Source organism: Apteryx rowi, unplaced genomic scaffold (assembly GCF_003343035.1).
Source record: "Apteryx rowi isolate R43461 unplaced genomic scaffold, aptRow1 scaffold_31, whole genome shotgun sequence".
NCBI classification, from domain to species: Eukaryota; Metazoa; Chordata; class Aves; order Apterygiformes; family Apterygidae; genus Apteryx; species Apteryx rowi.
In genome coordinates, this window is record NW_020449530.1 from 1,894,642 (window position 1) to 1,921,653 (window position 27,012).

The following is a 27,012-nucleotide window of genomic DNA, read 5'->3' on the forward strand; positions in this document are numbered from 1 at the left end:
GATTGATCTCGGTGACAGCAAAGGGTGAACAGACCAGAAGAGGAGAGATGGCATGGTATATCTGACCGGTGACCATCTGGAATATTCAGGGGGCTGTCCACTGTACTATTCAGTCTGTTGCAGTGGTGCCTGGTGATGAAATTTAATGTATTACTGACCAGACTATTTTCTCTACCTTAAAAATGGTCTTTCTGACTGCTGATGGTTGTTTTCAATAGCTGTTGACTTACAAGATCTTTCTTTTTTTATTAAAAAAATTAAAATCATTAAAATTTTGGTTAAATTAAACCAAGTGGACTTTGTTCTCCACTGGAAGCTGTTTATGTAACATCTGTTTTAAATAACTTTAAAACAGCCTATTTAACTGTGCAAAATAAGAAAGTGAAATTACAATATTTGTTATGATTGGAAAAAAAAAATCAGACCAGTTTTAACAACTGTGTCCCCACTAACCCCTAATTTACTCCACAGGGAAAAGTTTATCCCTGTGTGCCAAACTCTGCTCTGGTAAGTCCAGTCAAATTGGCTTTGGCCTGGTTTGCATAGCTGGCAAGGATTAGGCAAAATCATTTAAAACTACCTTTACAAATTCCTATTTTCTCAGATTAAAAAAATGTTATTAAATAGAATTTGCAGTATTGTTGTTAAATTAAATAGCATTAAAAGCATGGTACTCTACATGGGATTAGACTAGCCAAGCTCAGACCTATTCCTGGGATTTAAGAATTTCCCTGCATTGGGAATGTCTAAGCATTTCAAGGATATTTAAAAGCTGTGTAGGAATATCAGGGCATGCAGGATGGCTGCAGAGAACATGCCAGAGATTGCCTGTGAAGGGTTAAAGAGTCACAGCACTATCAGGCTCAAGGAGTGTTTTTTTTGTGGAAGTGACCCTGCTGCTTTGGCTCTCCTGTTTGCTGGGTCCTGGCAGCGCTGGAATTGCCTCCTGCCAGCACAGGCAATAGGCGCAGCTCTCCTCGCCTGGCCCCCAGGCTCGCAGTCCCTTGCTTTCCTGCAGCTCCTTTCTCATAACCTCTCCTGCCTCCTCCTCCTCTTTATATATTCATGAAGCTGTAGGGACAGGGGAGGGGGGAATAAATAAAAGCTGAGCTAAGCGAAACTCATGTACAGGAAGGGGAACTTTGTGTGCTGGCTGGGCTGGCTCGCATCTTGTTTGGCACAGCTAGGACAGAGCCTGCCTGTTTAGCTTTGGCCGTGGCAGTTTCTGCTTGCAAGAGAAAACTGTTCCCTGCTCTCTCCAGTTGCAGTTGGACGAGCTCTGGATGCAAGGAGAAGAAAAATTAACAGTAAGTGAGTCAGTCTCACTAGGGCTGTCATAGTGCCTTTTAGGGAGTTTTTCTCTCCAGGTTCAGAGACAGGCCTGATACGGATCTGCAAATAGATTTCTCCCCCAGCAAGTCTTCATCTTGGGGGACCAACTGATGGGGCAGAGGCAGAAAGCTGTGGGTGGAGAAAAGGCTAGAAGCAGAAGGCATGTGTGCAAGCAGGATGTAATATATAATTCACAGGGGACCATTTCAAAATGCTGAGTCTTTCTCCAGTCTGCTTTGGTCTGGTGGGATTGGTGTGGAGGGTCACTGAAGCCTGGTGTTGGAATACTATATTGCAGCTGTGCTTTTTGGGGAAGGGCAGAGATCTCAGTGTTCACATGTGCCTGTCTTCTGTGATTTACATGCTCTTACTATTCCCATATTTTCCCTTCCTGTCCCATTCTTCTGCGATTGCAAGAAAGGGACATGCTCCTACTACTACAGAGGAAGCAGTGGTGTTGTCTAAACTAAAGCCTGTGGTAGCTGGAATACACTATGAGGATATAGCAAAGTCTTTTTGACTGTAGGGAGCCAGGATCTGCAGAGCTCTGCAATTCAGCATAGCCTATGCACTCACAAAAGCACTTCCGCAAGTGCTTTGTCCCCTGCTTCCCTCACTGGCACCCTGTCATCAACGCCCCTTATGCTGAGGGGGCTCCACCCTAGCTTGCAAGCCAGAGTCTTGACCTTACCAGTCCTCAATCCCAGGGCTAGACCTTCACCACATTGCAGGTCCATGATGCTACCAGCCTCATCCTGTGCAGCAGTCCTTCTTCCCCCCAACCTTGAGTGGGTCATCAGCATCACAGGGAACACAAAACCCTGAATACAGGAGGTGCCAGTACCATAGTATCAAGTATCACATTAACCCACTACTTTTGCAGGATGGGCCAGCCGCTTAATGACTCAATGCGTCACCGTCTGACTTGTGCTTATACACCGATTTTTTTTCCCCCCCCCCAGGAGCAGCTCTAAGATGAAGCCTCCATCTGGGCAAAGCATAAGGCTGGCATACCTTCTGCTGAATTTGGCTTCTCTCTGTCTTCCCATCCCACTCTGGAAGGACAGAGACTCCCTAATGCAGGAGGAGAAAGCCTGTCAGACAGGTGGTAATTTGGTGCTGGACAAACAGGAACAGCAGCTCAGTACAAAGCTTGTAAGCCTCAAGAAGGAGGAGGTTGCTACAGCCATGAATACAGGACTGTTCCCTCCAAGCATGCACTTCTTTCGGGCCAAAAGCCTCATTGATCAGAGCGCAGTGTTCAGCATCTTAAAGCGCATGCCAAAAGGTAGGCTCTGGCCTATGGGTCCCTGGTCCTATCCATCCTTCCCCTGTTATTGTCTATGCTAAAGGCAGGATAAAGTACAAGATGTGGCAAACCTTTGATCACAAGCAAACTTACAAGAACAGTACTCACTGGATCCCAGGGAGAGCCCTGTTGCTTAGCTTGGGGATGGGGGCAGACAAATAGAAAAAGGGGGATGGACTGGATGAATACAGGTTTTCAACAATGGCAGCACTTAGTATAACTTACAATACAGCTCTTTCAGCCTTTCAAGTGTGGAAAAAGGGCAGAGGAATGGAAGAAAACAAGATGTCACAGGCATCCCTACTTGTTCAGCCTGTTGCAGTGAGGGCCTCTTTTCTACTCATTCCAGAGACACGCCTCCAACCTTCTTCTAGCTCAGCTCTTAGCTGAGTGCTGTATCCCCCAGTATGCTTTTCTATAGCCAGTTATGTAGCAGATCTGCAAGTCTACTGGAAGTCTGAAGGTACCAGAGGGGAAAGGTGTGACCTCTAACACTGCAAGCTTTTACTAGCTGAATGCAAGTCAAAGCCTGTGTTGATGTGACCTGTAGAATGTAATACAAAAAACTAATGTATTCTTTTGGTTAATCTTTCTTAATCAAGTTATCTTCTGTCCACTTATGGGAGACCTCTGCTTATAAGGCCAGGCATTTGTCCTATTGTCTTTAGTCAAGACACTTTCTCCCCTGTTGCTCAGCAAGCAATGTGCTAATGGGCTGCCATGCTCTACACCAGAAGTTGCTTTTTTATACTCTGCAGCACATATATAGTTTTAAAGGCATTTGGAACAATTTAGGTTGTATAACAGCATGAGATTGTCTGATACATTCAGCACATCCTATGCATCCTCCATTGAGCACCTGGAACACACCAGCATTTGAAAGCACAGCTCTCCAGGGTGCACTGGAGAGCAGGAGAGGACATTTTTAGCTATGTGGAAATCCAAGCCATCTATGCCAAGTTTCAGGGAGGCAGACATCTCCATGTTTCTGAGCTGTTGACAGTTCAGTGGAGAGGCAGGAGGTCAAGGCAGTTGCAGTAGGAAGACCTTGAGTCCCAGCTGACTGATTTCTCCCTATGCATCTTTGGTTTAGTGAGGAAGTATTTGAACAAGTATTTAACTAAAGACAAGAGGTACTCAGTGGAATTTGTCAACACCCTTACTACTATGGATGATGCACTCGCCTTTCCAGATGGTCCCTTTTTAGATGCAGTCCCATGGCCTCACCCACACAGCTCCCTGGCAACAGGCTGGTGACTAGCTTCAGTGGAGTCACAGGTCAGCTCCTCTGCACGAGGGCTTCTCATCTGCAAGGCTGTGACACTAGTGTATGGATAAGAACTGTCTTGCTCCCCTCCCAGTCTGGTGTGGCTCCCTGGTTTGCAGCATCCTGACCAGTTACAATAAGTGCTTAGGATATCAGTGTGGCCATTATCCGTTCATCACCGCATTATCCGTTCATCACTGCACTGATCAGTAAGGAATTTAAAGGCAACTCCCTCTTCCCCTCAAACAGGGTACCTTGGATGCCCAGAGGGAAGCAGAGAGAGCTTAACGCTTTCCAATCCAAGAGATATTAAAATAGGTTCTCAGAGCCCTTGTAAGAACTGCAAGCTTTTCAGGGTTAAGAGCACATCCTTGTAATTGCTTGTGTAGAACCTAGTCTTAGGAGGCCTCAATCTTGAGTAGAGCCCCTAGGCATTACTATTATTGCAAACACTACTGTAATAGCTATTGCTGCTCACATAGGAAAAAGGGTGGTACTGTAAATGACAGGAGGCTCAGCTTTGGACAACTGTGGCCTGCTTTTACAGACACAGCCTGTCACTCTAGCTCTGGTGAGAGCAGTAACTGCCGTTGCCCAGCAGCTTAACAGTCAGACCTTTTATAACAAAGGATTATCAACTGACTAGTCTTGAAGTTTCAGTTTGTCTAACAGCACATGACAACCAGTCTTCTCTTCTGTTCCTGCTACTTGTTCTCCCTCCCTATCCTTAAGTGGGTCAAAGCCATTTTGAATATGAGGTCTCCCCAGACCAATAATATACATATCTGTAAGACTTTAGCTTCTACTAGCACAGCATCTTCCATTTACAGAGGGAAAGTTTAGTTCAAGCAACAATGTAAGAAGTCTCTGCAAGAGCAGAGGTCTTGGCAGTACAAAAGGATGCACTGAACAAGGTGAGCATACAGAAGTTTCCTATGCCAGGAAGGCTCAGGGAGTTGCCAACATACTGCACAGTAACAGAGCTTCCCAAAGGCACATGGTGCTGGCCAGCAGATGTACACTGTGAGTGAGCATGTATTTGATAAGGGATAGAGGTGGATGCTACTTCTGCATCTGACTAATTCCCCAGTGTGTTGTGGTCTGAGATTTTGGTATAGGCCAAAGTTTCCAAGAGATGAAAGAGGGACATAGTAGAGGCAAAAATTGATGCTGGGATTCARATAGCTTAGATACAGAGGCTTGGTTCAGATCTGCCTGGTAGCTAGCATGCCTTGTGAACAGCTGCCTACTGTGAAAGCTCCTCTTTAAATAAGTGGGGTTTGAGCCAGCTCACAGCAAAGTCAGTCTGAAAGACCTTTAATAACTCAGAGCATTCTCCATCCCAGTGGAGAAGTAGAGCTTCCTACTGATTTCCTCCCTGCCTCTGCTCCCAGGGAGCTGTCATGTTCTGCCTGCCCTGTGTTTGATGTGAAGTGGGTCACATCCCCCAGCACAGAGGGGGCAGAGCAGCTGCTCAGTCTCACTGGTGGGAGAGGTCAGTCATGACTATCTAGAAGCATTTCCAGATGCCCCAGGATGAGCAAGCTCAAACTGTTATCACATTAAAGCTGCTTTCCTTGTCTTCAACTGCCTTGTCTCATCAGAGTTGCTTTTCTTCTCACCAGGTGCTGTCTTACACCTGCATGACTATGCCATCCTGAGTGTGGACTGGCTGGTATACAATGTCACCTATATGCCCAACTGCTACATCTGCTTCACACGCACAGGAACGGTTCGGTTTAGGTTTTCCAAGCCTCACCCTCCTCATCCCATGCCAGCCCAGTGCTCTGAGTGGGTGTTGCTAGAGACGTACCGGAAGCAGCTGCCCAGTGTGACAGAGTTTGATAACAGGTGAGTGAACAGCAGTTGTAAGCCTGCTGACACTTCACAGTAGCGTTGCATAGCCAGCAGGATCTTTCTGATGCACCTTTCTCATCTGCTCACTACTCTGGAAGCAGGGCACTTCATTTAAAGCTGTGTAGGCAGAACAAGCAAATAATGCAAGAACATGAAGGATGCAGCATTAAGTATACCAGAATAAGAGACTATCAAAATTGAAGTTTCCTATGCACCCTTGCTTTTGTCCTTTACACAGACAGGTTGAAGACAGTGGTTTAAGTAGTTTTATGCCACCTGCCCCCACCCTCCCTCAGCACTCATACTGGATGGGCTTCCAGGATAGGACAGGGCTGCATGGTGAAGGACCTTGCCTCCTCTATTGAGGTAACCAAAAAAAATATGTAGCCAGTAAGGCAGAACATAACAGAACAGGAGAAAGTCAGGTAGCTAAGCAATTAGGCTTCCCACCACCCCAGCCAATAAAATCATTTTTAAAGTCATTGCTTTGCCTCAGGGCAGGAAGCTGGACAAACTACTTAAGTTTGTAGTAAGAAAAAAAAAATGAAGAAGAACCCCCTCCCCCATCCAAACACCATCCTTACTTCCTGAATGCTCACTTGGAAACCCAGCTGGGACTCACCATGCTCAAGCACAGGGCACTCATTCCTGATAGGAACCTCAGGCACCAGGAACTGCAGCTGAATCCCTGCCCCTAGAAGAGGGGCTACATCCCAAGTTGGGCATTGGGACATAGGAGACAGCTCAGCCCAGAAGCYCTACATGCAGGTGCCATGCCTGGCAGCACATTCCCCTCAATATCTGCCTGCTAACAGCACTTCCCTCCACACTGGCAGAGCCTCCTATAGCTATCTAGCAAGTCTTACCTCAAATTGCTTTCCCCCCCAGCATCACCCACTCTCTTCTAGGAGCTCCTCTCTCTGGGGCTGGCAGTCTTTTATCAGGACCAGGTGTTTGCTTGTTGCCCAGCAGCCACCCAGCATTTAATTACTTACAGGTGGGTGGGAAGAGCCTGGCTCCCCCTCCAGAGGGTGGTGACAGGAGGATGGAGCCCTATCTCCCTACCGAGGGGCCATTCAGCCTTTGACAAAGCCCTGCTGAAAAGGCCAGGAGGCAGCATGTAGTTCTGTGTTGCGTTTCGGGGGCTGGATGGCATGCGCTAAATAATGCATGAAGGCAGACACTGAGTAATGAGGACAAAGAAAAATATTGAGTAGTGATTCATTCAGAGAGCACCACTGTCCACTGAGCTCAGGGAGACTGGGGTCCTGTGGAAAAAAATAGTATGTGGTGTAATGTAATTAAAGATGGTATTGTGGTGCTGACACACAAGGAGAAGGCTGGACTGAGGTCATGCGGTGAACCTAATTATGGCATTTCCTAAGTGAAACTTCTTGGCTTTTACTGTAGTGCTCTTTGGTGAGGTTGTGTGTATGCGTGCTTTTAAATAGAGACCATTTAACTCTCAGGAAGCTGTTACCCCCTCCTCTTGGAGTCTGCCTGGGCTCTGTGCCCTGCAGATCTGGGAGGCAGATCAGGTTGGGCTAACAAGCTGCTAGATCGTTGGGATGGCATTGCCTTCCCTCCCTCATAAACACAAAAGGGACTTCTGCTTCTGGGTAGGGCAGAGAGAGCTGACTGTCCCAGGCACCACTGATCCTTTGCAGATTCCTTTGGAGCCTGTTCCTTGGTAGATACCTATTTCCAGGAGGCCAAAAAAAAAAAAATCATAAGCCCTAGTACCCAGGGATTAGATCAAAACAGGCTGAGACCAAAGTCTGAGCACTTCCAGAACGGAAGGAGAAGGTAGTGCCAGGCCCAGGGCTCCCCACCTTTTCTACACCGAGACACAGCTGCCCTGATATGTGATGGAAGAAATAATATCCAGTGAGAAGTCACTTATGCGCTTCTAAAGAGAAACCTGGTTTCCCATTAGTTCCTTTCCATTTCAACTGTGAGTGATGAGGAGAGAAATACCATGGCACCAGCCCTCTTCAACCCTACCAGGAGACCCACAAATAATGTGCAAGAGTAGATTTTGAAATAGCTTCACTTTCTGAAGGCACAAGCAATCACACTGAGTATTTCAGAACCTTCTTAGGAGCAACACTTCATTGTATTTATTTTTAGTTGTATTTACATAGTGTGATGTCCCTTCCTGGCTGAGGCTAGGTGACATGACATCCTACAGAGGAATGAGGGTGGAGCTGTGCATGGCTTGATTCCCTATGGCCCTGTTTGGGTCCTGAGGTAATATCATCATGTTCCTCTTCTTTTGTATTATTTATCAACAATGTCTAGTAACCGCAAGTCAAAGCAGGACTCCATAGTGGAAGGTACTGTACAATACAGGAGGCAGACCCTGCTACACAGGTCTCACCAAGGGTGGAAGGGGAAACTGAGGCAGAGACCAACAAAGTGGTTTTCCTCAGCAAACAAGTGTTAGAGCCAAGTACAAAAACCTGGTTCTCTTGCATCCTGGTTGCACAGACTTATTTATTTGAGTATGTTGTATTTTGAGTATTTTGAAGCTGCAAAGGAGTCATTGTACATAATATGCAGGCACATGAACAACAGCCACATTGAGGCGCTTCCCCTCCTATTTTGATCTAATCCCTGGGTACTAATCTAGGGGTTAGGAATGTTTTTTGGCTGTCTGGAAATAGGTCTCTAGCCAGGAATAGGCCCCAATCTGTTCTGCTTCTCGGTTTCTGGAAACTCTCCCAGTCTCTTGAACATGTGCATCCCAGGCTACCTCTTCCCTGCACTCCTCTTTGCCCTTGAGCACTGACAAGCTGAGAGAAAGCAGATGTCAGAGGAAGGAACGGATGGATAGTTGGGTGGTTTCAAGAAACTATCAGGGGAATATGGCAGTAGGGAAGGGTTCTCATGCAAGATAGTGTGGCTCAGCAAATGTGAAGGGAACAATGAGACTTTTTCCTAGAGGATGCACCTCCTTCACCTTACTGCATTCCTGATCACCAAAGGCAGAGGGAGTGAGATATGTACCATTTCATTTTTGTTGTTTGTATTTTTCTGTTTTTATGTGTGTGTCTGTTTATGCTGAAAGTAAGTCTTCTTGTTTATTATTTGCCTCAAAAGAAGCTTTATCATTCATATTCAAAACACAAGTCCTATTGGCCAAGACCCTGGAGTATTCTGTTACTGGTAAACTTCCAAAATGATGCTATCACAAGAGTCAAGAGACTGTAGGCTCGGAGAAAGAAAAAGGAAGGGAATTTTGCTCTGACAGTTTAAAAGACTTCCTCACTTATTTACTTTACAATTAATTATGATATAGGAGAGGGCCATTTTTTTCCTCTAGATGCAACATAATTGCCATCATTTATAAAGCGAGAGCTCACAATAGCCATGCCGCGAGATATTTAGGGAAAGAGCATTGACATTCCAGATATTTGTGAAATAACCTCCCCCCCTAGTAGCCCAAGGATTAAGGCCATGCCCAGCAGTTCGGCTCCCGTGGCCCAGTGGAGCTCTCTATCATACGGATGAAGTCATCTGTGAGGGAGCTGACACAGAGGCCAGGCCTAGGCAGTGGAGAGAATTCCCCTGGGTGCTAACGGCTGCCCAGACCTCCAGCACCTTCCCCTTCGTGTCCTCTGACTTGCCCTAGCCAACAGAAAATTAGGGCAGCATGTACATTACAAAAAAAAAATCCACTACAGAAACAAAACACTCTACTCCCTCTACAAGTCTCCCCTTGGGGAGAAGAAGAGAGGAAGAGAGAGAACGAATGAACCACATGTGACAGATGTTAGTCACACTATTTAATGCACCACTGGAAGACATTCAGATACTATGGTGAGGAGAGTGGTATAATTACCCATACAGAATAGAAAAGTAGCAGGAAAAAAAACACCTTTAAAAAACAGGAAAAAGCAACCTTTCACTCTGGTATTATACACTGCAAGGAAACAAAGCAGTTAGAAAAAAAAAAACAGGAAAAAAGAAAGCAAAAACATGGTCGAAAATAAATAATCCTTAGCTGGTCATTCTAGTTGTGCCCCTTTGGGCATACGCATTGCAATAACATTGTTCACTGCATATATGATATGACATGGAAAGCTATTTGTAGTCTGCACCTGATCACTGAGTAAGTTCCATTCCAGAAAATAAGCAAAAATGTATTTATGAAGCTTTGCTTCATTTGCATCGACTACTCCTGGTAAAAAATTATCAGCCTGGACCCTTAAGAGATTATCCTGTTATCAAGCATGGATCACTGTTACCTAATAAATCTTCACAGTTCTAAGGATCAATAATCAGTCTCAAAGGAAAGGGGATCATAAAAAACATTATATGATTTATGTGCTTTTAGGAGCAGGGTGGTGTGGGGATTTATTGCTGTATCTAGCCCAAGAGCACAGGCTAAGTAAACAACCCCAAGTTTGCCCAGCTAGATTTAAAAATAAGGAGCGGAGCACCGAGTGCTCTTTGTTGAAGAAGTCTGTTCTCATGGACAATGGGAAAAAATAGTTGGATCCCAAGTAACGGTTGGTCCTTATCTAAAACAAAGCTCTACACAGTGGCAAGAATAGGCTTGCAAGGTCTTTTGATCCACACGGAGGTTTTTCCCGCAGTGTTTCCAGTGCTAAAGAGAGAAATGCCCCGGTCGCCCTGCCGCTCCAGGCTGGCAATCTCTGCTGCTGTGCGTGGACTGCGAGGAGCCCCCACGGCTGGGCCCAGGCAAGAGTGTGGGAGCAAGGCCAGGCGAGGAAAGGAGCAGTAAAGTTGGTTTGAACGGGACCGCTGCGTGTGTTTTTCCAGAGGCTTGGCTGTGTAGCCTGAGCTCTTCCCACACAAAATCTTCTCTCCCCTCCCTGCCGAGCTGGCGCACACCCGCTCCGCTTGAGGCCAATCTCCGACTGCGCTCTGTCAGTCAGATAAGCTCTTTAAAGATGCCCCTGGCTCTTGCATTCCTGGTTTCTAGGGTGATGCTACAATGTCACTCCTCAGTGCTCCCCGAACATGTCTGAAATGCCAAATGCCACTGCAGGCCGCAGTACAAAATACTACGCATGTGCCTCCCTGGTTATGGTTCAGTTCCTTTCCATTTTGCTGCATTGTTTACTGAATAGTATCTGGGGTCGCCCAGTGTTGTGTGATAATGGACCGAAAGGCCCTATTGTAATGCACAAGAGGGCAGAGCTAAAGTTGCTGTGGAAACCTTAACTCTGAATTTCCTGACTGTTGTGCATTTAAAATCTCATTCTTAATGTGGTACAAATGTCTCTGCATATATACAGTTTTGTTTTTAAAATTGTTCGTAGCAAACAAATTAACAGAGCAAAGAAGAAATGAAACTACAACCACTGGAAGAGAGTCCTTGGAGAGCCAAAGAGCAGCCAGCACACAGATGCTGGGGGAACAGSTCCATTTTATGCTCCGAATGGAGGGACTCCAAAGGGCTGTCCCTACCCAGGACGTCTTAGTTTATTAGTTTGGACCAGATCACACTTTAGATCTGTTGGAGGGAGATCTTTAGTTCCATCCACAGAAGCCTCTTGGAATGAGATGATACGAACACAAATCAAACCCACATCTCCTATATAACAGAGCAGAGTACTGTGGCAGGATGAGGGGCAAGACATCAAACACGAAACATTATTAAAGATCAGTAGCAGTTATCAAAGAGAAACCATATACTTGGATGAAAGATGAAGCATGGCCAAAGGTATTTCTATCTGAACCTGCATAGCCTCTGAGACTAGATAAACATCAGGCCTAGTAGGATTGGTAAGACCATGAGCCTCAAGCACCCTTCTGTGTAACTAACTCTGATGGCTTTAGTTTGTCTACCCAGGAATGAAGTTAATCGCTCCATGTATTGCCATTTAGACTTTGCCCTCCAGCCTGAGAAATTTCTTATAAAATCTTTTTCAGGTGGCCAACTGAAAAAGTGAGGAAACCTATTGCCAGAAGAAAAGTTTCACACAGAATGAAAGCTATAAGCTTTCCCACAGACAGACTTTCACCCTGTCCTAAATGCAAATGCTCACCTACAGCTACACCCACAACTCAATAATAATGCAGTTACTGGTTCCCTCAAACTCTACTTGATAAAACAACCTGCTGCCTCTCTAGATTTCTTAAAGAGGCTTATATTCCAACAGAGTCTATGAAGGAAATAAATACATTGTCATCCCAGTAAGAGAAAGGCAGGATCCACAATTCTTATCAGTTGTTTCCCAGCAGACAAATCTGAAAAAGTTATCAGCAAGGCACAAGCTTTCATTTAATAGGCAGGGTTGCAGCTTTGTTTCACTAGGGGGAAAAAGGATTTCTGATTCACAATCATTTTGCCTCTGCTTATTTTAGACGACACATTTGACAACACAAAGGTATCAGGGAAAGTTACAGGTTTAGTAAGCAGGGTGGTGGTGACCCAGTACTCTGGTGTCTCCTGGAGACTCTACTTGCCTTTAGGTGGTAAACAGAGGTGCTGATGTGATAACTTTTTGCATGCATTTAAGATGTTTGGGAAAATATTTTGTCTGCAGGAGTAAGGTATTAGGTTACTCTTGGGTTAAGAATCCTCCTGGGTAGCAGAGTGCAATTCTTATGACATAAAGTCATCATACTTGCTTTTGTAACTCTTATATTACTCTTTGAGTTTTTGCCCTCAAAAAGGAAGGGGCAGGTACTTTGCACATTTAGTCTTAAGCTGCATGGAGCTTAATGTGTACAGTATAACTTTTTACCTGTCAGAGGGCACAGCTATTATCTGTACCAACCATTAAATATAAATATATTAGAATATATAATATTAAAGTAAATATAGAGTAAACATAGGTGGTAGAAAACCTATCTGAATGTTTCATAGTTGCACCAGTTGTATAATACACCTGTTTGTATAATAGTGCCAAGGGGCTCCAAGTTAGGTATTGAGCCTCTGTTGTGGTAGGATTTGCTTTTTACCTCTTCTTGGTCCTCCCCAACATGCATGCCTTCTTCAGCACAGTTGGGCAATGCTGCCTTACTTCATCTGAGAGGATGTGGATGGGAGACTGTCATGTCTGCAAAACTTGGTCTCTGATAATAAAACTCACACCTATCTTGGAGGAATCCTATTTCCTCCTGTAGAAGTCACCCAAGTGGCCAGCTGGTGGCTTTTTGCATACTGAAAGCCAGTTGACTTGTTCGTTCTTCTAATTCTTCCTCTTCCCTTCACCCTTTTCTATAGCTTGCTGAGAAACTTGACCCTGGTGACAGATGCCCCTGAGCTGGCCTACCCTTCTCAGACTTACATCTGGAGAAGATTTGAAGAAGTCTTTCTCATTGCCTCTGGCCTTATCTGCTATGCACCTGTGTTCAAGGCCTATTTCTACCAGGGGCTGCTGGAACTCTATGAGGATAACATACAGTACGTCGAGATAAGAGCTCTCCTGCCTGCGGTATGTATTTTTTGGCTTTTCTAGTACTCTTTTAAATCCTTGTTTCTCCATAACTTTTCTCAAGCCCTATCTTGAATTTAGTTTTTGGATGTTTGTGTACCTGGCCTTGTAAGGATGCTGGAAAAGCTTTATCATATTCAAAGGCCTTTGTTGGAGATTTGCATACTCAGGGGCTTGAAAATGAGAGGTACTTTGTTCTTAATGATTAAGGAAGATATCTACTGTGGCAACACTGCAAAAGTGTGTTGTAAGCTCTGACTTGGAACTGTGTCTAATATTCCTGGTTGGGAAGATATCTAGGATTTCTCTGCACCTGTTCTGCTGTAGCTATTCTGGAATAATTTCCCATCTTGTAATATTTACATTATTTTAAATCTACAGCTTATTTCAGAATGACTTCTCTGAATAGGCTAGAATACTAACCGGCAAAGCACTGTCTTCCAGAGTGTGCAGACAGCCTAAAATGTTAGCTCTGTGAGATATGAACTGCTCCTTTCATTGCCATTAACACTAAAATCTGTTGATAATAATTCAGACATTTCTCCCTGCATATCACGTAGAGCCAGTGAGACTATCCTACAGTCCCACACTGCCCCTGACACCATCCCAAGTGCCAGCAGACTCCACTCCCATCTTATAGCTATGACAATTGCCACTTTCTCTGTGACAGCTTCTACATTGCAGGCATACATTTTCCATACAATCCTCCACAACAAACTCAAAGCAGGAGATTGTGAGGGTGGGAGCTCTGCAAAAGAGGCAAATTCCTTATCAAAATAAACAAACTGGGGCCATCACTCCTAATTACACCATTCGTTTCCATGTTCTAAACAATCCATTAAAACAGGAATGAAATTGCTATGCGATGTCCATTTGGCAGCACCCAAGGGACATGGCAGCTGAGCGCCTTGTGTTGGAAAGCAGGTAGTGGCTCACTGTGGGGAACATAGCATCCAGAGGACAGAGCAGCCATGCTAATGTCTCACTGATAGTCTGACTCCAGAACGTGTCTGCCAGCAACTTACTTAAATCATTGCCCTTGTGTGAAATGGCTGGCAGGCTCAGGCCAGCTGCAGATGACTGTCTGCAACCCAGCAACCATCAGTGCTGCGGGGGAGTCCTTCAGAGCCACCCCATCRGCAGGCAGGCAGGCACTGTTACAAATTCAGAGGCTGAGCTAGCTTTGTCAGTGCTTCTGCATCAACAGCTGTGGAGCGGACTGCCTAACCTTGCCCTGTTGTGGCTCAGGCTGGCCCCACAGAGAAATAGGGCTGTGGTGTTCAGGGCTGCAGGCTGGCACGCTTTATCATGCCTGAAATGAGAATGGTGTATTAAAGGGAAAAAAAAAAAAAGAAAAAGGAAGGGAAGAAAACCACAGAGCTTATATATATCTTACTTTGTTGGGAGTTGGTCACAAGCCAGTTCTCCTGAACCAGCTCGGTCGCCATCTGTCTTTGGGGTACCTGGAAAGAGCAAACAATAGCAATGTTAAAATTCCTGTGCTGTGAGACAGCATGAGTGCTGGCATGCCCCCAGGTCACAGAGGTTTCCGGGCCAAGAATATCTGCGATGAAATGAGTGTGCAGGACTAACTGGAAAATACCCTGCATTTACCAGCAGCCATTAGACATGGTTGTAATGTCTTCCGAAGGGAGGTTTGGCAGAGGAGATTTGCATCCCATCCAGGCCCTAATGGCTCCAGGCATGGGAGGCTCCAGAGCCCCAGGCTTGTTCGCACCTGGAGCTCCGTGTGCCGTGAGGTATGTGCAGGCAGGCTGCTTGCAGCTGGGGTAGTGCTGTAAGGGCTGCAAGGATCTGGGAGCACGCAGGGCTCCTGGCCTCTGCAAGCAGTGCAGGCAGGGAAGAGCTGGTGAGGCCAAACTGGAGATGAGAGGGAAGAGAAGCACTTCGGCGTGAAAGTCAAGGTGAGCAGGGTGTGATGGGAATGGTGAGATACCTGTGCACCTAGAGATCCTCCGCAAGGCTTGGGCAACGGCACTGACACTCCACAAAAGCTGGCCTTGCATCAAAGCATGCTGGAAGCGGTCACTGAAGACAAGTAAAGGAAAGTCAGGATTTAGTGGGAAATAGCAAACATTGTAGAAAAGCTCCCCCAAACCCAGCTGTGTTTGCAAATTCAGCTGTGTAAAGTCTCAGATTCCTGTGAGCTGCAGTAGTGGAAAATTCCCTTTGATAATCTGCAGCCACCCTGTGGCTCCTGATGCCTACAAGGGGAATGCCACGCGGGGCGCGGGGGCTTAGCGACTGCAATGAATGCAAGGGAGCAGCACCAGTGGGACAATAAGAAGGTGGAGTGAACCAGTTTAGGAGTGGAGGAGAAGGGTGAAAGAGAAAAGAAACGAAAGAAGGAAAAGAAGAGAATGGATTGAGTGATTTCAGCCTCCTTGTGTTAAAAGCTCCAGGCAGTGCCTTTGTGGATTAGTAGCAATTGGGGCTTGTAGGGTCTACACTCCTGCTGAAATCAGGGCAAAAGCCCTGCGCATAGTCCTAGTAGTGAGGAACTCACAAAGTAAGTTGATGAGACAGAGCATGCAGAAAGGATTATTTTTCCCAGTTTGCAGCCAGAGAACTGGGAAACCATGGAAGGATTAAATGACCTACTCAAGGTCACAGAGCAAACCTTAGGCAGAGGGGAGCTGAAGTCCAGCCCAGCTGGTGGCTTATGGAGCCCAGCCCTTGCATGCTTTGGGCCTGCGTTTGCTGACAGACTGCCACCTCAAGGCACAGAGTATGTATGAGCAGCCAGACAGCTGGACAAATGCTCCAGCATTTGATACATACATGAATCAGAGGTCATGGTCTCCTCAGGATATCCAAGGGCACTGCTTGCCATGTCTGAACATGGAGAAACTTGTTTCTTGTATCATATAGTAGGGAGGAAAACCACTCCTCAGTTCTTGCCAGCCAGTAAAGGCTTCAAAAAGAAAATGTTCTGAAGTTTTAACTGCTTTCTCCTGCCCTCTTGCCAGGACTGCAGCAGATTGCTTCTCTGAGAGTCTTCTTCAGTTCATTTCTCCCTCCCTCTAACAAAACACCTTTCCTAACTCCTGTTTGCCATGTACTTCTTTGTCCTACAGGTGTACGAACTGGATGGCACTCGGCACAATAAGTCCTGGTCCATGGCAATGTATAGGGAAGTGACCAAGCAATTTGTGAAAGATCATCCTGACTTCGTTGGAGCAAAGATTATATTTACAGCACACAGGTAGAGGCTGAGCATAGCTAAGAGTGATGGGGCATAACCAGCTCCGTTACAGTGGAGGCGGCAGTGGGGAAGACAGTGGTCCAGGCAGTATGAGGAGAAGCAATGCTTTCTGAGTGATAGGCTGGAAGTGCTACAGTTTGTTAGCAATGCCTGCATGGGTTGTCAGACCTTGGGTACTGACACTTGAAGCATTTCCTGGCACTTGTAGGAGGCTGAGGATGAGAAATCGTCTCTACAAGCCTGTGTACGTGCAGAACAACCAGGTTTAGCTGATGGTGTGTGCCTGGAGAGGCAAGTGTCTGTGAGTGCCTGGGCGCAGGAATGAGCAAGGGGAAGGCTGCTTGTGTGCGTACGTGTCCAAGCTGCGTGTCCTCTCCTCCTATGCCTGGACATACTCTCCCTCTTTGGAAGCTGAAGCAGCAACAGAAGTGCCTGAGTTTGGGCATTCTGTATTGCAAAGGTCCTTGCGGGACTCTGCAAATCCTATTCTCCCAGCAGCCTTTGTACGGTATGTTCATGCTGCTGTTTGCAGGCAGATACAAGGCTGTTCTCCAAGTCAGCCAGATGCCATGAAGTCATGTGAGGTGATCCTGAGCAAATATAACATACCTCTCAGCAGCACTTACTTGCTCCAGCTCCGCATGACGCGGTTTCCAGTTCAGAGCTGGCTTGCCTCTGGCAGGCCTGGATATGGACAGAATGAGCTTGTGTCTGTCTGCAAAATGCACTGTGATGTTCAAGTCCAATAGGGCTGTAAGAAACCTAACTTTAAAACTCTATTTAAATGCAACTGTTCTCCTACCTCCCAGCAAAATAGTAGAGAGGGAAAAAAAAAATTTAAACATTTTCTTTTCATGCTGTTCTGTTCCCTACTTGGTATATGGGAAAGCCAGTGAATCTTAGATAAGTGTGCCTCACCTCAAGTGACATGCAGGGGTTTCCTTTCATAATATCATTTTTCTGCTGCTGTTGCTCTGGAGACCTGAAGCTGGTTGCTAGATTCAGGAGGACCTTGCATTTTGGAAATACTCCTGAAGCCCCAGTTCACAATTCAAACAAACCCAAAGAAGGCAGGCCCATGAAAGTGAGCCTCTGCACTGCTCTCTCTCTCTTGCTGTTTAGGATGCTGAATGTTTCCCAGATTAAAGATGCCATCGTCACTGCCATGGCACTCAGAGCCCGCTTCCCAGACTTCCTGGCAGGCTTCGACCTGGTAACTGTATTTCTTCCATGACTTTGAATTAGCCTCTAGAGGTGCAATATAACTACTTGTATATATGGCATATGTTTCATACCAGAGCCAGATCTTCTGCTGCTCTACTGAAATCAGTGTAAATGAGTCAAAAATCCTCTAGCTAAGGATTTTGCTAAGGGTAGTTAACAAAAAGACCTGAAAAAATCAACCGCCTTCCCCCTAAAACACAACATTGTAATTTCAGTACAGTTGGCACCACGTAGTGATTTCTAGCTGTGATCCCACAATCTTCCAGAGCATGTTCAAAAATATCTTCTTTCTCCTCCCCAGGTAGGCAATGAGGATGAAGGTCATTCTTTATGGGAGCTGAAGGATGCCCTGACCATCCCGTATTCCCTGGGGGTCAACTTGTCATACTTTTTCCATGCTGGGGAGACTGGTAAGCGTGAGGACACAAGCCCCGCATTGTTGCTTACAGAGGCAGGAAGTGAAGACTTGCAAAGCATAGAAGTCTGCTTATTTGCAATATATTATTCAGCCTATACAGGTGGGATTTAACCTGCCATGCAAGACAGTTGTGTCTAACTATTGCACTGTGCTTATTAAATGTTGACGTCTGCAGAGAAGATGTCTACATCTGAACTAGTCACCCCGGGTTCCCTTTATAGTCATGGACAGTAACAGGCACTTCTAAGGTGTGTTTCATCTCATGCTAAAGCAGAGGTCTAAAATAGGTCATACTCTAAAAATGATTACATCTCTTCCTTGACTATAAAGAGAGCTCAGGGTGATTAGCTTAGCTGTAAGGGTGATACAGTGCATGTCTAAAGTTAGATGAATGAGTATCTCCATGCTGGGCAATGTCCCAGGCAAATCTGTATCCCTGTTTGACTGCAAAAGCAAAGCTGGAACTCGGAGCATGAGAAACCCTCTCACCTTGCAATTGATACCTTTATTAACAAAAACCATCTAGCAGTTTGAGAAGATATATTTCCTTATAGCACAGCAATGATTCTTATCTGTCTCTCCTCAGACTGGCAGGGCACCTCTATAGACAATAATGTGTTGGATGCTCTGCTACTGAATACCAGCCGGATTGGCCATGGACTCGCCCTAACTAAACACCCAGTAGCCAAAAATTTATCTCTGAAGAGGGATATTCCCATAGAAGTCTGTCCTATCTCCAACCAGGTATGTTGGTAGAAGCTGAGGTCTTAAGTCAGGGCTTGGGACRTTGGAACTGCATTTACCGTAGCAGCGAGGAGCAGCAGGGAGCTGGAGGGCTCCATGCTATGACAGCAACATTTTTTGTTGCACCCATGTTGGCTAAGTTTTCTTTGCACATTATACTGCAGCCTGCTGTGCAGACAAGGTTTGTGCCACCAGTCAGCTCAAAATCTTTTAAATCCCTATCCAGAGGGGCCTGGGAAGACAGACAGTCTTCCCTAGTGAAGACAACGAGGTCCAGAGCCAGGGAGGTGCCTAGAGGCATAATGGAAAATACTTTAAAGGCAGGAGGGCCAGAGGTCAAGAAGCTGGGATGGCAGCTGGGAGTCCTTTTGGTTTCACAGAATTCGTAACTCTTTTGCAACACAGATGCATGGCGCATGTTGTCCCCTGGGTGCAGCAGAAGAGCTGCTCTGGTGTGGAGATGTACCCTTGTGGGCTTTGAGGGAGACAACCCTGATACTGGCTCCTGATTCCCTGCGTTTAGTGTCATGGCAAATTTGTAAGCAACAAAAAGACAGTCCTTGAACCAGTTGCACTCAAATTATTGTAAAAAAGCAGAAGTTATTCAAACCACTGGCTTTGATTTAGGTGATTAACTTAAGAAACCAATCTCCCTGTTTAGTCAGTGGAGAAAGGTAAGCTCCTTTCAGAGCAGATGCCTAATATGCTCTGAATAGCCCTCTGGAAGCTCTTCCTCCCTGACAACTAGCAGCTGACACAGGCAGCTATAGGTATAGGTATGTGGTGTGATGGGTGCCATAGTGCAACCATGGGTACAGCAATAACCCAACTTGGTGTCGTTTCTCACCCTTCCCCACTGAGGTGCTGCTGTTAGTAGCTGACTTGCGGAACCACCCTGCAGCCAACCTCATGGCTGAAGGACACCCCATTGTGATCAGCCCCGATGATCCCCCTATCTTTGGGGCAAAGGGTGTCTCCTATGACTTCTACGAGGTGTTCATGGCCATCGGAGGGCTGAATGCTGACTTGAGGACCTTAAAACAGCTTGCACTCAACTCTATAAAGTAAGTTCTTTACCTCTCTAGCCAAAGTAATACTAAAGGGAATATCAGCTTGCTCTCTGGAAACCCACCTTATTTGGGTTTTGGCCCCAGAGCCTCCTCTGCCATGTGGACTGGGCTTCTGTTAGTTCGAAGTCTGCTCTGTGCATCTTCTCCTAGAGTAGGACATGGGATCCCCAGAATCTCCTCTGTCCTTGCCCTAGAGAGCCTTTCTCTAACCCAGTATCTCAGTTTATTCCCCTTTTACATCCTGTGTGAAGTTACCTCTAGCACTTTGTCCTAGGAAGGGGAGAAATGTTTTTATATCACTTGTCTATTTCTGCTTGAATTTGACTTGCTCTGGTGTTTGCCATGGCCCAATGGATAAATAAAGGAAAAGGGTTTGCCAGCATGTAATTTGGGTGTGTTTAACCACTTTTTCTGTTTATCTGGACAGCACTGAATGTCCCAAAATAGTCTGGACATGGTGCCCAGTGTCTTCTGACACATTCCTAGAGTTTTGTCTGTTTGCCAAATCCCGTGCCAATCCTCATGTCAACCCCAAGCCCCCGCACGGCTGGGAAGATAACAAATACTCTTATTTCCTACTGATTTGGACCAAGTCCAGGGACAGTCTCAAAGCAACAGTAGGCGTGTCCCTTTTGCACTAGCCACTGGGTGCTGGCCTGAGACCCCCCCAGCTAATACAGGCTGAGGTGGTCTGTCCTTGCAGTGCAGGACTCGGAAGCTGTTGACATGGTTGTGATGTCTCTGGTCCCAGCATGAGCCCAGCCAGCATGAGCTCAGGGCTCCTTACACTGTGTTAATCTGTGCAGTGTAGGTATGTCCTGTAAGGGTTAATCTGTTGTTGCTTCCTGCCTTTTCATTTTGGTCACTGATCTTGAAATAGCTGCCCCCTGCCTCCTTGTCTCATACTGACTTTTCTTCTCCTCACAGATACAGTGCCATGCTACCAGAAGAGAAAGCCAAGGCCAAAGAGGTCTGGCAGAAAAAATGGGACCAGTTCATAGCTGACCTCTCTGATAGCTTTTTGAGGGAGCTTTAGAAGGGAGGAGAGCCATCTCAGAAGGCAGCTGGCAAGTCAGAGTGAGCCAGGCTTATTGCTAACACAGAGAGAGAGAGAGTGCTTCTTCCATGGGGCTTGAGGAGACAAGCCTCTAAGTCTCACTGGGGAATGGATGATTCTGGTAAACTAGACTTAATGCTAAGAACAAGCTGCACTACACTATGGAAGTCATTGACTGGAGGTAAAATGCAGTTGTGAGCCTTTATAACAGCAACAACAACAACAACAACAACAACAACAACAACAAAATACCCTGCTCAAAATGACACAGTCAAAACACACTTAGAAATTGCCAGTGACCAAATCCCGACATCCCTGTTCAGGGAAAACATGGTTTCTAATTAGAGTTAGTGGGAGATTGCCAACATGAGGATCTCTGAATTTTGCCTTATCATTACAAAACGCAGACCTTGTCCGGAAACAGCTAAGACAAACATCCAGCCATTTGGGCCACTGACCTTCAGGAGAGCAAGGACTGAAAATGACTCTTGTTATGTTTAACCCTGGGCCTGCTGCCAAAAGAGCACTGCTAGGTCGAAGAACCAGTCATAGGTCTGATGTCTGCTATTTCAGGACTTACCAGCGCTGCAAACAAGTTGATGGAACTGTACAAATGCTCCCAGAACATTTAAGCTTGGTCACACAGTGATCACAAAACCAAAAAGAAGTGCCTCAGTTGCTGACAGTTTTTTCAGGCAGAATCCTTTTCTGTTCTCTGGTCACATGGAAACTAAAATGCTTTTCAGCTGAGAAAAAAAAAAACCCTGGCTTCCCAGACCCAGCTTAATTAAAACTCTGATCCTGCATAAGGACATGTTAACACAGGCCTCTGCATTTATAGGAAGCTCCTTTTGATTTCAGGGGGTTCCACTGTGGGCCTGTGTTGCCTAAATCAGAGCACACATGTGCCTTTATTCAGTCTACATCCATATCAGAGAGATCTTCACCTTGGTGGAGAGCCATCCTCATGCTTTGGATATCCAATATTTTCACAGAGATCTTTGTAGTTACCAGTTCTTTGGCAGAAAAGTATTGTAGCAACTACACAATAAGTATTGTTGAGGCAAGCAGATTCCCTTGCTTAGCAACATCAGAAATATTGGGGAAAGAAATATTTTCAGGATGACTGCTTTGTATAAGGGAGATTAAAAAAGAAATCTTAACCAGGGTGCTAAGCAAATTCAGCAAAATCCTTCGGCACAAATGCTGAAAGGCCACATAACCTGACTATGCAGCTAGGATCAACTGGTGTCTCTCTGATTTCAGTGGAATCACACTGGTTTGCCTCAGCCAAAGGGGGCTTCTGTGGAGAATTTACACTTTTTTTCCCAGTGAAAGATGCCTCCCTCCTCAGAGCCTATGACTTGCTCTGTCTGTCATTGCCTGATCTGACCAGCTCAGGCTAATCAGCTATCTTTATATTTTCTGCTAATTGTTCCAAGCTGCCTGGCTATAGTGTTTATTTCCACTGACCTTGGGTAAAACACAAGTGGGACAAAAGAACACTTACTACAGAAGCTGATCAAGCTGCACGGCCTGTGTGTCCCTTGCATGCAAAGTATTAATTTGCCCACATTTCATAGGCTGCAAGTTTACATCTAGCTATCTCAGGCAAAAACAAAACAAAAACACAACAAACTGAAGGCATCTGGATTGCAGAACACAAAGCAGCAGAAAAGCAAACCACAGAAAGCAAAAAGTGGGAACCCACTCACACATTTTGCTAACCAAGTGAGTTTAGCTCCTCACACCACTACCCCTTCCAGCTACAGCTACCTCCACTCCAGCTCTCTGCCCACATGACCCACACCTTCCTCTGAAGGCCAGCAGCTGCTCTTCGCAGGTTAGCCCTTCACAGGCCTTGATGCAGAGCTGGTAGTGGGAACGAGCTTTACACTGGAGGAGGAGCCAAGAAGAAGCATCTCCACCTCTGTGGGTACAGCATACAGAGCTCAAAGTAAAGTCCCCGAGGTTGCCATTGCTTGGAGTCAGATTATAAATGCTGACTGGGGAAATGTCTTTTCTTTTATGATGATGAAGAAAACTGCTGCAAATAGGTGGAACAACTGCTAACGAGTGACCTGAAGTCAAGTCCCTCTGAGTCCCCTGGTATTTCAGCTTGCTACGTGTCAGTGGAGGAAGATCTTTTATTTGCCATGAGCTGATTCTTCCTTAAGTGAGCCTCTTTGCTGCACTGTGAAGCTAATCATTAGAGAGTCTGTGTGGGAGGAGCAGAGGTCCTTAACACAGGTTTACCCACCTCTGTTCCTTTTCTACTTTAGTGGAAAGGTTTTAGCTCTCAAGAGTATTGACCTGTATACTTCCTGCATATGTTTTCTTGGGGGCTTGAACCACTGATGGCCTTTTGGTTACCTGTATTTCTCCCTCCTCACTACCTGCAAGCAGGGTTAGCTCTACTGGTTGCTGAACACTTGCTGAGACCAGCTTACCTGTTTTGTCTGTTTTGTTCTCACCTTCCTATGAAGAGCCTCCTGTGCATTAGGTCATTACCCTACTTTGCAACAGGAACCGTGATGTGTTGTGGCCTGATGTCTGGAGCCCACCAGGGTGATGCTGTTCAGGATGATAGCCCAGCAGCCACTGGGGGGGGGTTCAAATTGGGCAGGTCTGAGGTGATCTTAAATTCCTCAAATGGAGCCCTCAGAAAGGTAAAGCATGGCCCTTACAGGCCTATGTTTGGATTTGTGACTAGCCTAGTGATTCCTTTCTGCAGAAGAAAACCATCTTAGGGTTTGGTCAGGTAGCAGAAGCTTTCTCATCCAAATCACATATATTTAAATGTGAATTTGAATTGAATGGAGGTTCTTGACTCCAGTGGTACATCCTTCCCTCTATCTCCTTGAACAGGTCATTGCCATGTATGATGACTGGGGCTTCCCAAGTGTCCTCTTGCAATAGATGAGATTTACCTCTTTTCAGGCCTTTGAGAGACAGATAGGACCRGGGTTGGCCTGCTTTACTGCTGGGGATCAACTCTTTTTTAGCATGTGCCCTTTTTCAGAGAAAGGTACAAATTGCAAAACCTAGACTGAATCCCCACCCCTCTAACTCTAGGAGTACAAAAAGGTAGGAATTTGGGCTGCACTGCAGCAGTTAAAAAAGATCAATCCATTCAGATATCTCTAAAGCTTAGGGGAAAATTGGCTATAGGGCTTGGCTGAGACTCAGCTCTTAGCACTTGCAGTAACATTTAAAGGATTTTGCTGCCAGTCCATCTTCTTACCCTCAGTACTTTGGTTCCCTGCTCCCACTTGTGATACAAATACATGATATATAATGCTCTCTTGTCCGTTTCTTTCAGAAGACAGTATATATTTCAATCTCTAAACCTGTTTCCATTGTGGAGGGTTTTTTCTCCCTCTTTTGTTAAAAATGACTGTGATACCTGTATTTTATGTGAGGTTTTATCCTAGTATCTGCAGAGGGATGTTTCATGTCACTCAGGCTGGAGTACAATTATGAGGGAGTCTGCAATGTCTTCGCAGCACGATGCAAAGGGCAGTTTGATCCATGGGGCTAACGTGCTGTGGAGACAAACCTGAGCCGCATGGCTCTGCACTGCACAGGTCTCCCAGCTCCCCCCTTCCCCAGCCCACACTGCAGCTGCATCCAGCTCTGGGACATATCTTTGCACAGAGATAGCCTGACGGATGTGTTTTGCTCATGCTACCTCTCCTATTTCAGTTGTGTACCATCTCTGTGGCAGCTACAGCATGGGAAAGCAGAAGGAATTACTGAAGGTCATTTTACCTGCTTTTAGCAGGAATCTAACAGGCAACAAGGAGAGAACAAACACTATGTGACCAGCCCATCCTTTGCAAAGCTGCCAAATGCTTTGTGGAGCATCAGTGAGCTACCTGGTACAGCTTGAAGGCTCTTTGCCCCAAGTACTAATGGCAAGTATGGGAAGAAAGGGTCAGCTAGAGAACCTCAAAACCTGAGATGAAGGAGGCATTTGGATAATCAGGGCCGGAAGTAGCCACAAGGGTAGTGGGAGGTTGGGTAGCCTGCATCGAGCAGGACAGAGCTAATGGGGCCAAAACAGCCCGCCTTCACTATTGATCCAGTCTCAGGAGTGAGAAAGGAGAGTAGAAAATCCACGGTAGTTTCTGTGCCACTTATTTCAAGCAGTCGTATGGATACAGCAAGTCCTATACCTGTTATTTCCCTTATCAGTCTCTTCCTGTGGTCTCTTCAGGTTCGATTTGTTTAAAGGGGACGTGGATAGAGCTTTGTTAGTAGCACACCATGTCACAAATCTATTGCTGTTTTGTTGCACAGCAGCTTAGACTGCCTTTGGGGCACTTTAATAAATGAAATGTTCCTCCCAGTCACTCAATGGCTGGGAGTGACTCACTGGTGGAAATGGCTGACCCAGCACTAGTGGTTGCTGTCAAAAATCATGCCAATAAAAGCAGGGAGAGAAGTAAAATAGTTGGTTGAAGAGGTAGGTCCAAATGAGCAGCTGGATCTAAACTTCACATGAGCCTCCATCACAACAGTGGGACTAAGCAGATGCCAGATCCTAAGCAAAGCCATCTATCTGGCCATAAAACACAGGGCTGTAGAGCTATTTTCCATTAGTTCCCACTGCTCAGCCTGCTTCAGGTTTTTGTCCTRTAAGTCTCTGAATTAGTTTCTTCACAGGTAGAGGAAGGACATTTCTTTGGCCAGAAATGTGTAGCTCTAATTGGCCAAGTACATAATTCTTTTCTTTACAGCCTTGCAGCAGTTGCAATCATGGCAAGTGGATCAAGTGTTTCTTGTCCACTGAGGGAGGGACAGGCAGGTGAAGGGTCTGGCTCTCAATTCTACTGGCTTGTCATTTTTATCAGGCTGTGTCCTCCCCCTTGGTCATCACAGGATAAGAAAGGCATTTTACTGTATTTTCTCAACCTTTGGCTGGTCCATCATTCCATGAGCAAGTTGCAGCAGAGAAAGAGAAGAGAGAAACCAGAGGGGGAAGGGGTGGTACAGGCCAGTAGAGCCTCTCTGGTAAGAAATGAGACTGAAGGTATTGCTGCTTTTGAGGGGGATGTTAGAAGGTCAAGAAGTGGGGGTGATGACAGGGCTAAGAGTCCAGGGAAAAACACAGCTGCAAAGTTTACATAGGAACCCACAGGAGAAGGCTACGGGCAACTGCCTGCTTTGCTTGTGTTTAAAGCCAGCTATGAAAGGAGGGAAAAAAGCATTCAAGTACTGTATAAATGGAGGAAGAAGAGTCTCCTGCGGGCTGGTGTAAGAGGGGCCAAACAAAGGTCTCTGGTGCACTGGGGGCGTTACGGGATATGGCTATTACCAGATGTGCACGTAGAAGAAATCGTAAGGCCCATCTATAACATGCAAAACAAGAAGCTCCTAGTAGAGTTTGCAAGAAAGTCTCAACTCTTCAAGGGAAAATTATGCCACCAGAGGTTTAGCACAGCAATGAGAGGGCTCAAGTCTATGACTGCTGGTCCTGGGAGGACCAGATTTCAGCAGCCAAAGCAGGAGCTGTAAGGAGCAGTGCCTGGCAGCCATGCTGCTGTCGGGCCCTGCTGTGCATGCCAGGCTCAGCCTGCGTCCGGCTGCTGGCAAACTCCCTCTGCGGTGGTTTAAAAATAAATGCTTCAGGCTGTCGGACAACCTTCCTTGTAAAAATAAATACAGCATCTTTGCCAGCCTCCTGGGAACGCTCGTGAGGACTGGTTGGGGCACATGCGCCCTCAAAGGCGGGTACCCCAGCCGGAAACACGGCTCCCCTCTCCACCCTCGCTCAGTGGTGTCTGAGGAATGAGGGGCACCAAATCCCCTTCTGAGCCTGGACCTTCGCTCCCTGTGCTGGCTGCATCAGAGGTCTGCAAGCCTGGACAGCACTGTCACAGGCGCCAATGTTTTCTTCTGCGGCTGATTCACGAGAGGGAAATGCTCCAGAGGGGGCAAACTGAATTTGCAGGGACCCCCATCTCACCCCGGGGGGGGAGGCTGGTTAGCAGCTGACTCGTTATCGCTCCAGGTCCCAAAGCAGAAGGACACCGCCTCCCTCGCTCTTTCTCCTCCCGGGGGGCCCGCGCCCCGGCTGGGCAGGCAGCC

General features: G+C 46.2%; 1 protein-coding gene across 1 annotated transcript; it reads left to right on the forward strand.

Annotated features, from left to right (window-relative positions):
* Nucleotides 1–1,147: 1,147 nt before the first annotated feature.
* ADA2 (adenosine deaminase 2) lies at nucleotides 1,148–24,278 on the forward strand. The gene is made up of 10 exons (XM_026070409.1): nucleotides 1,148–1,307; nucleotides 2,295–2,620; nucleotides 5,534–5,759; nucleotides 12,970–13,180; nucleotides 16,279–16,406; nucleotides 17,529–17,619; nucleotides 17,932–18,040; nucleotides 18,635–18,792; nucleotides 19,654–19,856; nucleotides 20,790–24,278. The coding sequence occupies exons 2-10, from the start codon at nucleotides 2,308–2,310 to the stop codon at nucleotides 20,896–20,898; spliced, it is 1,548 nt and encodes a 515-aa protein (XP_025926194.1). The 5' UTR covers nucleotides 1,148–1,307; nucleotides 2,295–2,307; the 3' UTR covers nucleotides 20,899–24,278.
* Nucleotides 24,279–27,012: the final 2,734 nt, after the last annotated feature.